This window comes from Schistocerca americana, chromosome 3 (genome assembly GCF_021461395.2).
Source record: "Schistocerca americana isolate TAMUIC-IGC-003095 chromosome 3, iqSchAmer2.1, whole genome shotgun sequence".
Taxonomy (NCBI): Eukaryota; Metazoa; Arthropoda; class Insecta; order Orthoptera; family Acrididae; genus Schistocerca; species Schistocerca americana.
This window is the reverse complement of record NC_060121.1, coordinates 93,879,485-93,893,457: the sequence shown is the minus strand read 5'-3', so window position 1 is coordinate 93,893,457 and position 13,973 is coordinate 93,879,485. Positions and strand designations below refer to the sequence as shown.

The window sequence follows — 13,973 nt, the reverse complement described above, 5'->3', positions numbered from 1 at the left end:
TGGGAGTCATTTTTCTTGATTCTCACGCACCACAGTCGGTTAACCACAACACTCGGAATTTGTGTGTTAAATCGTCATTACGAGGTTGCGATGGCTACAATTAACTGTCAGGTGTGCGTCGGAAACCATCAACTTGACTCCCAGGAGAAAGTCCATTGGTGACCTTGTCGGCGTTATCCGCTTGGAGGGAACTCGGCTGGAGAATAAAGTACTGAACAGCGACGCAATTTGTGTGTTCCATAGTCATTACGTTGGTACGAGAGTTACAATCAACTGTCTGTGGTGCGTCAGAGTCAAGCAACTTTATTACCAGGAGAACGTTCATACAGTGGCCGTAGTAGCATTTGTCGTTTGGAGAGAAGTCGACTGGAGACTGATGTATTAAATCGCAACGCAGTTTGTGTGTTCCATTGTCATTAGTAGGGTGCGAGGGCTACAAATAACTATCTGTGGCGCTTCGGAAGCAAAATACTTCGCTTCCAGGATAACGTACATTCGGTGAACGTAGCCGAGTTAGTCGCTTGGAGATAATCCAGCTGGACACTGATGTATTGAATCGCGACGCAGTTTGTGTGTTCCATCGTCTTTACGAGGGTGCGATAGTTACAATTAATTGTCAGTGGTGTGTCGGAAACAAGCAACTTGACTCCCAGGATAACGTACATACGATGACTGTGGATGATTGGTTGCTTGGAGAGAAGACAGCTGAAGACTGATGTATTGGATTGCGACCCAGATTGTGTGTTCCATCGTAATTACTGGGGTGCGTGAGTTACAATTATCTATGGTACATCGTAAACATGAAACTTGACTCCCAGGATAACGTACATCAAGTGACCGTAGCTGCATTAGTTGCTTGGAGAGAAGTAGGCTGGAAACTGATATACCGAATTGCGATTCAATTTGTGTGTTACATCGTCATTACGAGTGTGCGAGTGTCACATTTAACTGTCAGTGGTGCGTTGGAAACATGCAATTTGACTCCCAGGAGAACGGCCATCTGGTGACTGTGGATGTGTTAGTCACTTGGAGGGAAGCCAGCTTTGTAGTACTGAATAGGAACGCAGTTTGCGTGTCCCATCGTCATTACGAGGGTGCGAGGGTTACAATTAACAGTCAGTGGTATGTCGGAAACAAGCAACTTGACTTCCAGGAGAACGCCCATCCGGCGATCGTGGAGGCGTTAGTCGCTTGAAGAGAAATCAACTAGAAACTGATGTATGGAATAGCGATGCAGGTTTTGTGTTCCATCGTCATTACGAGGGTAAGAGGGCTGCAATTAACTGTTAGTGGTGAGTCGCGAACAAGAAACTTGACGCTCATCCGGTGACCGGAGTCGTGATTGTCGCTTAGTGAGAAGTCGCCTGGAGGGAGTAGTACTGAATCACAACGCAATTTGTGTGTTCCATCGTCATTACGAAGGTGCGAGTGATTCAAATGACTGTCAGTGGTGCGTCGGAAACAAGCAACGCGACTCCCAGGAGAACGTCCATCAGGTGAAAGTGTCTGTGTTAGTCGCTTGGAGGGAAGTCGGCTGGAGTCCTAAGTACTCAATCGCAGTGCAATTAGTGTGTTCCGCTGTCAATACAAGAGTACGAGAGCTACAATTATCTGTCAGAGGTGCGTCGGAATCAAGCAACATGACTCCCAGGAGAACAGGTGACTGACCCTGCGTTAGTCGCTTAGAGGGAATTCGGCTGGAGGGTGATGGATTGAATGGTGACGCAATTTGTGTGATCCAATGTCATTAGGAGGGTTGGAGGGCTACAACTAACTGTCAGTTTTGCGTCGGAAACAAGAAACTTGACTCCCAGGAGAACGTCCATTAGGTGACCGTGGCAGCGTTAGTGGTTTGGAGAGAAGTCGGCTGGTGGCTGATGTATAGAGTCGCGACGCAATTTGTGTGATCCATCCTCATTACGTGGGTGGGAGGGTTATAATTGACCGTCAGTTTTGCGTCGGATACAAGAAACTTGACTCCCAGTAGAACGTCCATCCTGTGACCGTGGCTGCATTAGACGCTTGGGATAGAAGCCGGCTAGAGACTGATGTATTGAATCGCGACGCAATTTGTGTGTTCCTCCCTCATTACAAGGGAGGGAGGGTTACACATATCTGTCATTTTTGTGTCGGATATAAAAATCTTAACTCCCAAGAAAACGTCCATCTGTGACTGAGGCAGTGTTAGACCCTTGGAGAAACGTCGACTGATGTATTGAATTTCGACGCAATTTGTGTGTTCCATCCTCATTACGAGGGTGGGAGGCTTACACTTATCTGTCAGTTTTGCGTCGGATACAAGAGACTTAACTTCCAAGACAACATCCTACCGTTGACCGAGGCAGCGTTAGACCTTTGAAGAGAAGTCTGCTGCAGACCGATGTAGTGAATCGCGACACAATTTGTGTGTTCCATCCTCATTAGGAGGGAGGGAGGGTTACAATTATCCGCCAGTATTGCTTCGGATGTAAGAAAAGTGACTCCCAAGAGAACGTCCATCCGGTCCCCGAGGCAGTATTAGGCCCTAGGAGAAAAGTCGGCTGGAGACCGATGTATTGAATCACGACGCAATTTGTGTGTTTCATCGTCATTAGGAGGGTGGGAGGGTCACTGTTAACAGCGAGTTTTGCGTCGGAAACAGGAAACTTGAATCCTAGGAGTTCGTCCATCCGGCGACCGTGGCTGCGTTAGTCGCTTGGAGAGAAGTCGACTGGAGGCTGATGTATTGAATCGCGATGCAATTTGTGTGATCCAATGTCATTAGGAGGGTTACATTTAACTGTCAGTTTTCCGTCGGCAACAAGAAACTTCATTCACAGGGGAACGTCCACCTTGTTACCGTGGCAGCGTTAGACCCTTGGAGAAAAGTCGGCTGGAGGGTGATTTATTAAATCGCGACGCAATTTGTGTGAGTGCGAGTGTTGAAATTATCTGTCCGTGGTGCGTCGGTAACGAGAAGCTTGATCCTCTTGAGAACGTACATCCGGTGACCGTTGCCGCGTTAGTCGCTTGGAGAAGAGTTCATTATTGACCATGTCCTTCGCATCCTTGTTAGCGAGAGTGAATCTCAAAACCCCACCGGAAAACACCGATGACCCATGCAAGATGACTTGGGCGCCTACGTAATTGTTGGTAGTAACAGAAATGTTGTCTATTTTTTTTAAAACTGTAAGACGCGAACGAACCTTGATACTAAAGTTAATTATTGAAGGTCATTCGAATGTTTTTCATGGAAACCCTTAATTGTGACGTCGTATTTCGAAACGAGAGCTTTAAACTTAAAATTTTAATTGACTTGTTTATTGAGAAAAATAATTACATCACAAGGCGTAAACGTAATTTCGACATTTGAAAGACACAAGAAACATAAATTAAATGTAGATCATACGATAATAAGGCGCTGAGTGCGTCCCCTCACCTCTCATTCCTCGGGACACCCTATCAATTTTGTATCTAACACTGTATTTTGCTGTATTCTCTCCTACTCCGAGTTAATCTCTACTTGAACTTGAAACATACTTCATTATATGGCCTTCATTGAACCTTGCTATGACCTTGAATAATGTATCATTTTATACGCAAAAGTTGTCGCCCTTTCAAATCTTAAATCAAATATTAGATTCCCATTTTTATAAACCACTTTAACCTCCAAATTACCTTCAAAATCACGTTCAAGGTCATGGCCATTAGTAGCAACGCATGCCCCCATTTAATACCTACAACTTGCACCTAAAAGAATTTTGCTATACCTCATCTTGGTCCCGAGTTACTCCCAGTTATGGGTTAAAGTGGTCCTCCCTGTATGTTATGAAAATCCAGACAAAGCCATTGAACGTCGAAGACTGCTTATAGCGTTTACCACTGTTGGCAATATAGCTCATTCGAATGAAATGCTTTCAATCATTTCAGAGTTTCACGAAAGCAGTACTTTTGAGTAATTACGGATGCAAAACTGTAAGGACTTTACAAGCCAGCACAAAAGACGAACATAGATATGTTTCAGTATGAAGTTTAGATGACTTGCAGCACGCGCATCTCCTAGATACAATGCTACATATGTGGGACATTGACGGTTTTAAGCATGTTTTAATAATCAGTGTGACATTCCACATGATAAAACATTTAACAGCTGTAATATTGTCAGAAAACAGTTTTGTTGTAGACATACGAACATTTAGTTCTCCTTGTTAAGGAATGTGGCTTTTCAACGTAATTTATGCCGACATTGTAAGAAACAAAATTGTCCAAGCTCTCCAGTAATGATCATAAAACAAAGCATTCTTCATTTTGGACTTGGTTTCGTCCAAAGAAATTGAAAGATAGTACTTCAGGAGCAGGACTCTTAACTTCCACAAAGCTAATGTTGTGCCATGAGACAGGTAGCCAGAAGTGTCTGAGCTCACTGCATGAACATGAAAGCTCAAAAAAATTGAAGTACGTACAGGTGAGCGCTACAAGCTTTCTGTAGGAGGGACGACGCTACTCTCTTACAAGTGCTAGCCTGTTCTGTGCCACTGCCCGATAATAGTTCTATTGTGTACCGGTACAGTGCAGTATCGAACTGTCCAGGTAACGTGCTGTACTGTCGCATATGTAGGGGCAGCATGTGATGCCAGATACTCCCAAAAACCTTGAGCAATACACTGTAGCTCTGTTTCAATACCATCTTCCATTTGCTAACAATCCTAAGCTGTCATTAAAGTGCACTCGAAGCCAAAAAAACATATCCTCTCTATTATAACTCTCCATAACAATGGGCAGAGGAAGACTTCCTGCACGATCACCTCTGTTGAAGGAACCACACCTGTATTCATCAGATACGATTTAAAAATCCTATAGAAACATAAAAATCCTATAGAAATCTAAAAATCCTATACAAACATAAAAATCCTATAGAATCATAAAAAATCTATAGAAACTGACCGAACTGTCAGTTTCATAATTCACGGCTGCAAAATACTAACACGAATTCTTTACAGACGAATGGAAAAACTGGTAGAAGCCGACCTTGGGGAAGATCAGTTTTGATTCCGTAGAAATATTTGAATACGTGATACAATACTGACCCTACGACTTATCTCATAAGATAGATTAAGGAAAGGCAAACATACGTTTCTAGCATTTGTAGACTTAGAGAAAGCTTTTGACAATGTTGACTGGAATACTCTCTTTCAAATTCTGAAGGTGACAGGGGTAAAATACAGGGAGCGAAAGGCTATTTACAATTTGTACAGAAACAAGATGGCAGTTATAAGAGTCGAGGGACATGAAAGGGAACCAGTGGTCGGGAAGGGAGTGAGACAGGGTTGTAGCCTCTCCACGGTGTTATTCAATCTGTATATTGAGCAAGCAGTATTTCTTCTCCATGGATTTTAATATCTACACCGAACTTTTCTTTTGTTACCTTTATTGTTTGCTCAATATACAGACTGAATAACATCGGGGATAGGCTACAACCCTGTCTCACTCCCTTCCCAACCACTGTTTCCATTTAATACCCCTCAACTCTTATAACTGCCATCTGCTTTCTGTACAAATTGTAAATAGCCTTTCGCTCCCTGTATTTTACCCCTGCCACCTTCAGAATTTGAAAGAGAGTATTCTAGTCACATTGTCAAAAGCTTTCTCTAAGTCTACAAATGCTTGAAATGAAGGTTTGCCTTTCCTTAATCTTTCTTATGAGATAAGTCGTAGGGTCGGTATTGCCTCACGTGTTCCAACATTTCTACGGAATTCAAACTGATCTTCCCTGAGGACGGCTTCTACCAGTTTTTCCGTTCATCTGTAAATAATTTGTGTTAGTATTTTGCAGCTGTGACTTATTAAACTGGTAGTTCGGTAATTTTCACATCTCTCAACACCTGCTTTCTTTGGGATTGGAATTATTATATTCTTCTTGAAGTCTGAGGGTATTTCGCCTGTCTCATACATCTTGCTCACCAGATGGTAGAGTTTTGTCAGGACTGGCTCTCCCAAAGCTGTCAGTAGTTCTAATGGAATGTTGTCTACTCTGGGGGCCTTTTTTTCGACTCAGGTCTTTCAGTGCTCTGTCAAACTCTTCACACAGTATCATATCTCCCATTTCATCTTCATCTACCTCCTCTTCCATTTCCATAATATTCTACTCAAGTACATCGCCCTTGTATAGACCCTCTATATACTCCTTCCACTTTTCTGCTTTCTCTTCTTTGCTTGGAACTGGGTTTCCATCAGAGCTCTTGATATTCATGCAAGTGGTTCTCCTTTCTCCAAAGGTCTCTTTAATTTTCCTGTAGGCAGTATCTATCTTTCCGTTAGTGAGTTAAGCCTCTACATCCTTACATTTTTCCTCTAGCCATCCCTGATTAGCCATTTTGCACTTCCTGTCGATGTCATTTTTGATACGTTTGTATTCCTTGTTGCCTGCTTCATTTACTGCGTTTTTATATTTTCTCCTTTCATCAATTAAATTCAGTATTTCTTCTGTTACCCAAGGGTTTCTACTAGCCCTCGTCTTTTTACCAATTTGATCCTCTGCTGCCTTCACTATTTCATCGCTCGAAGTTACTCATTCTTCTTCTACTGTATTTATTTCCCCCAATCATGTCAATTGTCCCTTATATTTTCCCTGAAACTCTGTACAACCTCTGGTTCTTTCAGTTTATCTAGGTCCCATCTCCTTAAATTCCCACCTTTTTGCAGTTTCTTCAGTTTTAATCTGCAGTTCATGACCAATAGATTGTGGTAAGAGTCCACATCTTCCCCTGGAAGTGTCTTACAATTTAAAACCTGGTTCCTGAATCTCTGTCTTACCATTATATAATCTGTCTGAAACCTTTTAGTATCTCCAGGGTTCTTCCATGTATACAACCTTCTTTCATGATTCTTAAACCGTGTGTTAGTTATGATTAAGTTATGCTCTGTGTAAAATTCTACCAGGCAGCTTCCTCTTTCATTTCTTAGCCCCAATCCATATTCACCTATGTTTTCGTCTCCTTCTTTTCCTACTCTCGAATTCCTGTCACCCATGACTATTAAATTTTCGTCTCCCTTCACTACCCGAATAATTTCTTTTATCTCATCATACATTTCATTAATTTCTTCATCTACAGAGCTAGTTGGCATATAAACTTGTACTACTGCAGAAAAATATTGTATTGTCATTATTTCATTGCCAGGTAGTGTTATCGGTGAACCAGTGGACGCCACAGGCTGCCACCATGCTGCCTCAGTTTCTTGTCATCGTGCGGACGCAGAGTGGGCTGGCATGTGAGGTCAAGCCGCCCTCCTCTGTGGATGACGCCAGGAAGCTGTTGAGCCACATCTCTGCTCTGGATGCTCGCCATACCATCAGCGAAGTCATCGTCGTCAACTCTGAGTCAGTAACCCACTAGCTTCAATTACTCAGATTACTTGTAATGTGTTAAAGCACATAGAACTATTTCCAGAAATTTACCACAACGCTGAACGTGTGATTTAAGTTCTTCCACGATTATTCAGTATAACCAAAGTACTCTCGATGGTAGCTTTACATTTATTAATGTTCGGAATTCTGTTCATCCAGTTTCTACCACTCGCTGCTCATCATCCTCGTTCTTGCATTTTGCACAACCTGATGGAGCAGTAGAAGGTAACTGGTGAGGTGAGAGGTGAAGTTGAACAGTCTTCGTGCTGAACACAGAACGAGCTAATAGAAGTGAATTTTGATTTTGATATATTATCACAAATTGTGCAATGGCTTAAGTATTCTCTGTGCTTTCCTGTAAAATAATTTTGCTTAAGCACTTTTAAAGAATTCACATTAAGTACGCATCGTTCAGATGGATGAACTGGAACATAACGGCCTGGTAACGCTGTTTAGCACTGCCTGTCACCCCAATAAATTACTGGAAAGTTGGATTAGGGTTACAGGGGTCCGCTTCCTTATTGAGCAGCTGAACTGAAAATTGTATGTATTTCTCTTGCATCTGGCATATTGAGGGTGTCCCACAATTACAACACAAGTGCAAACATAAACAAGAACTAGATTGGGTATTGGGAAATCGTTGCTAATCAGGTAATATCTATATCAGAGCAAAGATTAAAGTTAAATACGTAAAACTTGCCACTCACAACCAACGGTTGTTGTTGTGGGTTTCAGACCGAACATTAGATTGTTGCATTTCTCTAAGCTAGTCTGTCCTGTTTACCCGTCTTAACCCCTTCGTAACTACAGCGCACTACATTCACACATGCAGTGTTTTTAGTTATTTATTTATCATGATTTATTTATCTGATTAGCGCCATCTGATACACTATTACACTGGACCAGGTCTCCACATGTACCATGCCTGTTTGCATCAAAGTAACCCAAGAAATAAAAATTTTAATATGAGAAATAGTATTAAAATAATTCGAGCGCCTATAGTGAAAATATGAGTAAGTAAATACTATGAGTTAATGAAGTTAATAATGGCAGTACTTGTACCACTGCTGCTGCTGCCACTAGTAATGACAATAATAACAGTAATGATAGTGGCAGCAGATATAAAAAGAATTTGTAAGTGTACAAAGCAAACATATTCTGAAATAGCGAGTTCTCGGGACAGGATATTTAAGGAGACTACATCGGCTAAGAATACTGGGAAATGAGGAAGATCTGGTAGGAGAGAACGATATACAAGAGTAACGACTGCGTACAGGGACAATGATAATCATTATTGTTGCATAAGTATATATGTCATTAACTGTCTTCTGAAGCTAGAGATGTCATTAAATACTCTAATATACTGCGGGAGGTTATTCCAGATCCAGGTTCTGTTGTGTCTAGGAATCCTGCATACGCGATTCGCTAGACAAACGACCAAACAACTCGTATTAATGAGTTTTATTACAAAAGACAAGTACAAATACTTTGAACTGAGAATTTTTGTAGTTCTTCATGCATGATCCACGAGTGCAATGACACAGATGTGTCGTAAGCTAGGGGCGACATGTAAAATAATAAGTCTTCTTCAGAACAGACAAACACAAGTGACACTTCTGCTCCTAGCGTCCGTTACTAATGGAAGTCCGTTAACTGAACTGCAGTGACTGCTGATCTCTCACCGCTACGTAGAAACTGTTAATGAAGAAGCTACGGTGCGTCAGCTAACGAAGTGCCTAACGTTGAAGCTGCTAGCGAAGTGGGCTGCCATCAGTCGCGTGCGGTGCTTACGTCGCCTTCACGTAGGGACTGGTGCTGTCGCGTTGTCGTCCTGGAGTGAGGTCGGTCAGCGTGCGACTGGCTGACCAATTCTCTCAGCCTTCTCTTCTCTGTCGTTCCCGATTCGTGCCGACGCTGACTTTACGCCGTAACAGGTTCCTGTTACCGAGAAGCACTTCTATAATGTGGCTGAGTGATGGAGGAGGGGAGAAAGAACTTTGCTCTGATGTGTTTCTGCTATGTTGTTCAGGCAAGAGCGTTAAGGTCGAGGAGAGATATGGGAGACAGTGTACGTTGATAATACAGCAGGGGAGACAGAGGGTATGGAAGTCTCTGCGCTTGTCTGCAGCCAGTGTAGCTGTGCATGTGACACTGAAATATGATCAAAGAATCGATCATCACAGATACAACCAGTTTCAGGCACCGTGAGCTTTCCTGAGAAAGGTCTTGCTGGATAACATCACTGTAATCAATAACTGAAAGTGTAAGTTTTGTACAAGTTGTTTTTTCAGGTCAAGAAGGAAGAGCTTTTTATATTTTTGTAGAGGATGGAGAGATGTTGATGCCATCCTGCACACTGTTAATAGGTGTTCAGTCCGATTTATATTTTCATCTATTATTACTCCTAGACTCTTTGCTGAAGGAGACGGGTTCCTATTTGTCCCAATTAGGGTTAAAGATGGTAGGGAGTCGAGATAATTCGGGATTATGAGACTATTATGACCAACCAGTACCGTTTGGGTATTGGGTACATTGAAATTAAACCATTGGTAATGGGTTTCTCAAATGGTTCAAATGGCTCTGAACACTAGGCGACTTAACTTCTGAGGTCATCAGTCACCTAGAACTTAGAACTAATTAAACCTAACTAACCTAAGGACATCACACACATCCATGCCCGAGGCAGGATTCGAAACCGCGACCGTAGCGGTCGCTCGGTTCCAGACTGTAGCGCCTAGAACCGCACTGCCGGGACCTTGTTTCCACTTAGTTCTTTCAGTACTATATATCTGTACAGTCACTTATTTGGTACTGTTGTATTCATCTTTTAATCTAGTTTTCATATGTCTTTGTTGCAGTGGATAGATCTTCTCTGTCCACAGCAGTCAATTTATTATGATAGAGAATGTTATGAAGCATATGGGATTCTCGATGGGCGTCTTCAAGTTTATTTTGTTTTTCACTTATATACACCTGGAGGTCACAGGCCACAGCGTTCATGTCGTGTTTGCAGTAGGACAAAACTGATGACGCATCATTTACATAGTGGTAATACCGAACCCTGGACGACGTCTGATACTATATGTCTCCATTGTGACTTTACGGTCCCAGACACAATACATTGCTGACGATATATCAAATGTGAGCGAAATCACTGCACTGCACTTGGTGAGAAATTGAAGCTGCTAAATTTCGCAAATAAACTATCGAAGTCAACAGTTTCAAAGACTGCTGAAGTGTTTAGAAGCACATAATAGTCGCCATCTGTGCATCCATGGCAAGCTTCATATCAATTGTTGCATGTATTAAAGCAGATGTTGTCTGTGATGTAAAAAGAAACCGGACTGGTATTCGTCTTGTTGATTGTTTGTGGTTAGGTAGTCGGTTAGCTGGTCACGGACTATTCTGCCGCACAGGGTAGCCACGCAGTCTGAGGCGCCTTCCCATGGTTCATGCGGCTCCCCCATCGGAGATTCGAGTCGTCCCTCAGACATGGGTGTGCGTGCTGTCCTTGGCATAAGTTAGTTTAAGTTAAATTAAGTAGTGTGCAAGCCTAGGGACCGATGACCTCAGCAGTTTGGTCCCTTAGGACTTATCACCACCACCATATACATTTTAAGGCCTTAGACAGTGCAGGAAGAATGCAGATTGGTCGGTAATCAAGAAGATGGCAATGTTCTTTGTAGGTAGCAGCCTAACTGGTCCCTGTTTCCGTGCCTTAGGTTCCGTAACGCCTCCCTAAGCTTCATCATTTGGGCTGTGACGCCATTGTGCCCAGTAGATGCTGATCTGATACGCATGATGGCTTTTTTGGCAGTATTGCAAGTAAGAAGCTTTAGACACAAGTCTTCATGGATACAGTCCTTTAAGTACATGAAGCAATCAATGAGTGTTTCGTTTGTGTATCAATTGTTATTGCAGGTAATGTGATGTACTGGTTCAGGTGTTCATCTAGGAGAGCTGGATCAGCTGCAGATTTTACTTCGCCTTTACCGAGACCATGCACATTTTTTCTGTAGGACAGATGTTCTACTTTTTCTGTCGATTAGGATATGGGCAAACCCGAGTTCTGCATTTCTCACAGAGTGACTAAGAAATATGATTTTCAGGCCAGTTTGTATGTCTGATAGGAAGTGTCTCTAAGATTCGTAAACTGTTGATGTTTACAATTATTACTTGCATCATTGTGTTCTTCTTCAGTAACTGATAGATTCTTTCTCACTATGAAACTTTATTGTGGCTATTTATTAATGTGATTCAGAGCCAAAGAATTTAGTAATGAGTAACGGAGGTAATTTGTGTTGTGTTTCATTAGCCAAAGAAATATTTGGTGAAGGGACGGTGTAAAACGTGTCACTCAATGAAGAGTCGACTCTAAGGTAATTGTGTGTGATCACGACAGAGCCTGTTTAAATGAGGACAATTCCTTTTTTCTAAGAGGTACATTAGGGAACTGGGCTGCAGTACATTCCTAGATTCCTCAACTAAAACTGCTTCTAGAAACTTCGTAAGTAATCTTTAGTAGGTTTCTGGCGTTTGTCTCCAAGTACCTGCCATTTGAGGTTTTTCAACATTTCCATGGCACTCTTCCGTGATTTAATCAAACCTGCGAGCACTCGCGCTGGCATAATTCGTATACGTTCATCATCCACTATTAAATCTATCTCTATGCGTGCCACACTCCTGAGCAGCATTATCAGTCGATAGAACGTCGTGTAAGGAGTTTCCTTTCTGGACTGACTGCATTTTCGCAGTGAATCGAAGTCAGATTCCTGTTCTGTTTTACCTACGATTTAATCTTTATCATTCAGTTTCATAGCCGGTCGCAGTGGCCAAGCGGTTCTAGGCGCTACAGTCTGGAACTGCGCGACTGCGACGGTAGCATGTTCGAATCCTGCCTCGGGCATGGATGTGTGTGATGTCCTTAGGTTAGTTAGCAATACTAAGTTCTAGGTGACTGATGACCTCAGATGTTAAGTACCATAGTTCTCAGAGCCATTTGAATCATTTTCAGTTTTATATCCACAAAAATTGTTACCTCTATCTGTCCTCCAGTTGATTCCTTCTAATCGTGATTTACTGATATCGTCATACGATACTGTGCTTTTGCGTTTCGTAAAGTGTATATTTTTTCATTTCTGAAAATTCAGATGAAGTTGCCAGTTTTTGCACTACTCTGAAATCTAATTAAGATCAGTCTGGAGGTTGTTCATGTGTTTCATTTAATACTTCATGATAGGTAACTATATCATTTACAAAGAGTCTACGACTGTTAATGCTATCTATCAGGCCATTAATATACAAGAGGCACCTCAAAGGTTGTAACGGATCTCCTTGATGCACATCTAAAGCTACTTCTAGATTCGTCGGTGACTCTTTATCCAAGATAACTTACGACACCCTTCTTATCGAGAAATTCTCTATCCAGTCGCAAATTTAGTTTCACTTTTGGCAAATTATGAAATACTGCAAGCACCTCATTGCCTTGATCCGTGGCTTTAAGCGCGTCAAACAAGAAAATAGGGAGTAAGTTTTCGCATGACGGTTGTTTACAGAATTCCTGCTGGTTTGCATGGATGGGTCAATCTGTTCGAAACACTTGATTACGTTTTAGCTCAGAACATATTGTAATGTTCTACAACACATGGATTTGAGCTGGTAGTTTTGTGCTCCATTTCTGTCATCTTCTAGCACACAGATGTGAGCCGTGCATTTTTTCAATTAGTCGATGCAGTTTTTCGATCCAAGGATTTTTTCGTATATTGTTATTAAAAGAGGCCTACAAATTCTGTATCATCTTTGAGAGATTTAGACTGGGATATTACTCTGGGCTCTTCTTTTGTACAAAAATCTTTGAAGAGTTCTTTCGATAACTTTCTTCCACTTTAGTCGTAGAAGACTTAAGGCATTGGCCTTTTCATAGCGAAAAATGTGTCACTTAGCATGTCTCTGTCTGTAGTTTCTTTTTTCATCCGTGTTGCAGTAGTTACTGTTTCTTTAAAGTTTATTTACAGAGACAGTGTACTATGGTGGGTCCATCCCACCAGGACGATTTCTACTAGACGTACATGTATCCAGCCCTTCCTCAATTACTTTCTGCTTGTTTCAGTTGCCTGTGTACTTTGGTAATCACAGGTTATGCAACTTTATCGCGATCAGTTCATTCTAATTTAAATGTGGATATCCTCAAAGAGTTCGTGTGTGTTAGTTTCCAGTAGGTCTAATAGGTATCCATCAGGAGGGGCTTTCTGAATCACTTATTCTCAGTAGTTTTATATTGTTTCACATGATATGTCGTTAATGGCATCACATACAAAAGTATAGCTACGGTGGTATCCTCTAATTACTGTATGAATAGGAAACATGTGTACCCATTATTTTCAGACACATCTAAGAGTCGACAGAAAGACCTAATTACCAAAAAGAACCCACAGTGGACGCTGTCAAGGTGACCTCGCAGGCTGGCCCCCTTCAATTTTCCCCATACATAAAAGGACTTCAAAGTCTGGGCCCAGATGTCAATTTCTTGATGCAGTATGACAACAGCCACAAAAAAACTCGAAACAATGATCTTAGAATATCAGAACAT

General features: G+C 41.8%; 1 protein-coding gene across 1 annotated transcript in view; it reads left to right on the top strand.

The window, feature by feature from the left end:
• Positions 1–13,973, top strand: part of LOC124605892 (basic salivary proline-rich protein 1-like) — a 44,369-nt gene that overhangs the window by 12,458 nt on the left and 17,938 nt on the right. Inside the window, exon 2 of the mRNA XM_047137840.1 lies at positions 7,158–7,357. Within this exon, the coding sequence (XP_046993796.1) occupies positions 7,158–7,357 (200 nt within the window). The remainder of the gene's footprint in view (positions 1–7,157; positions 7,358–13,973) is intronic.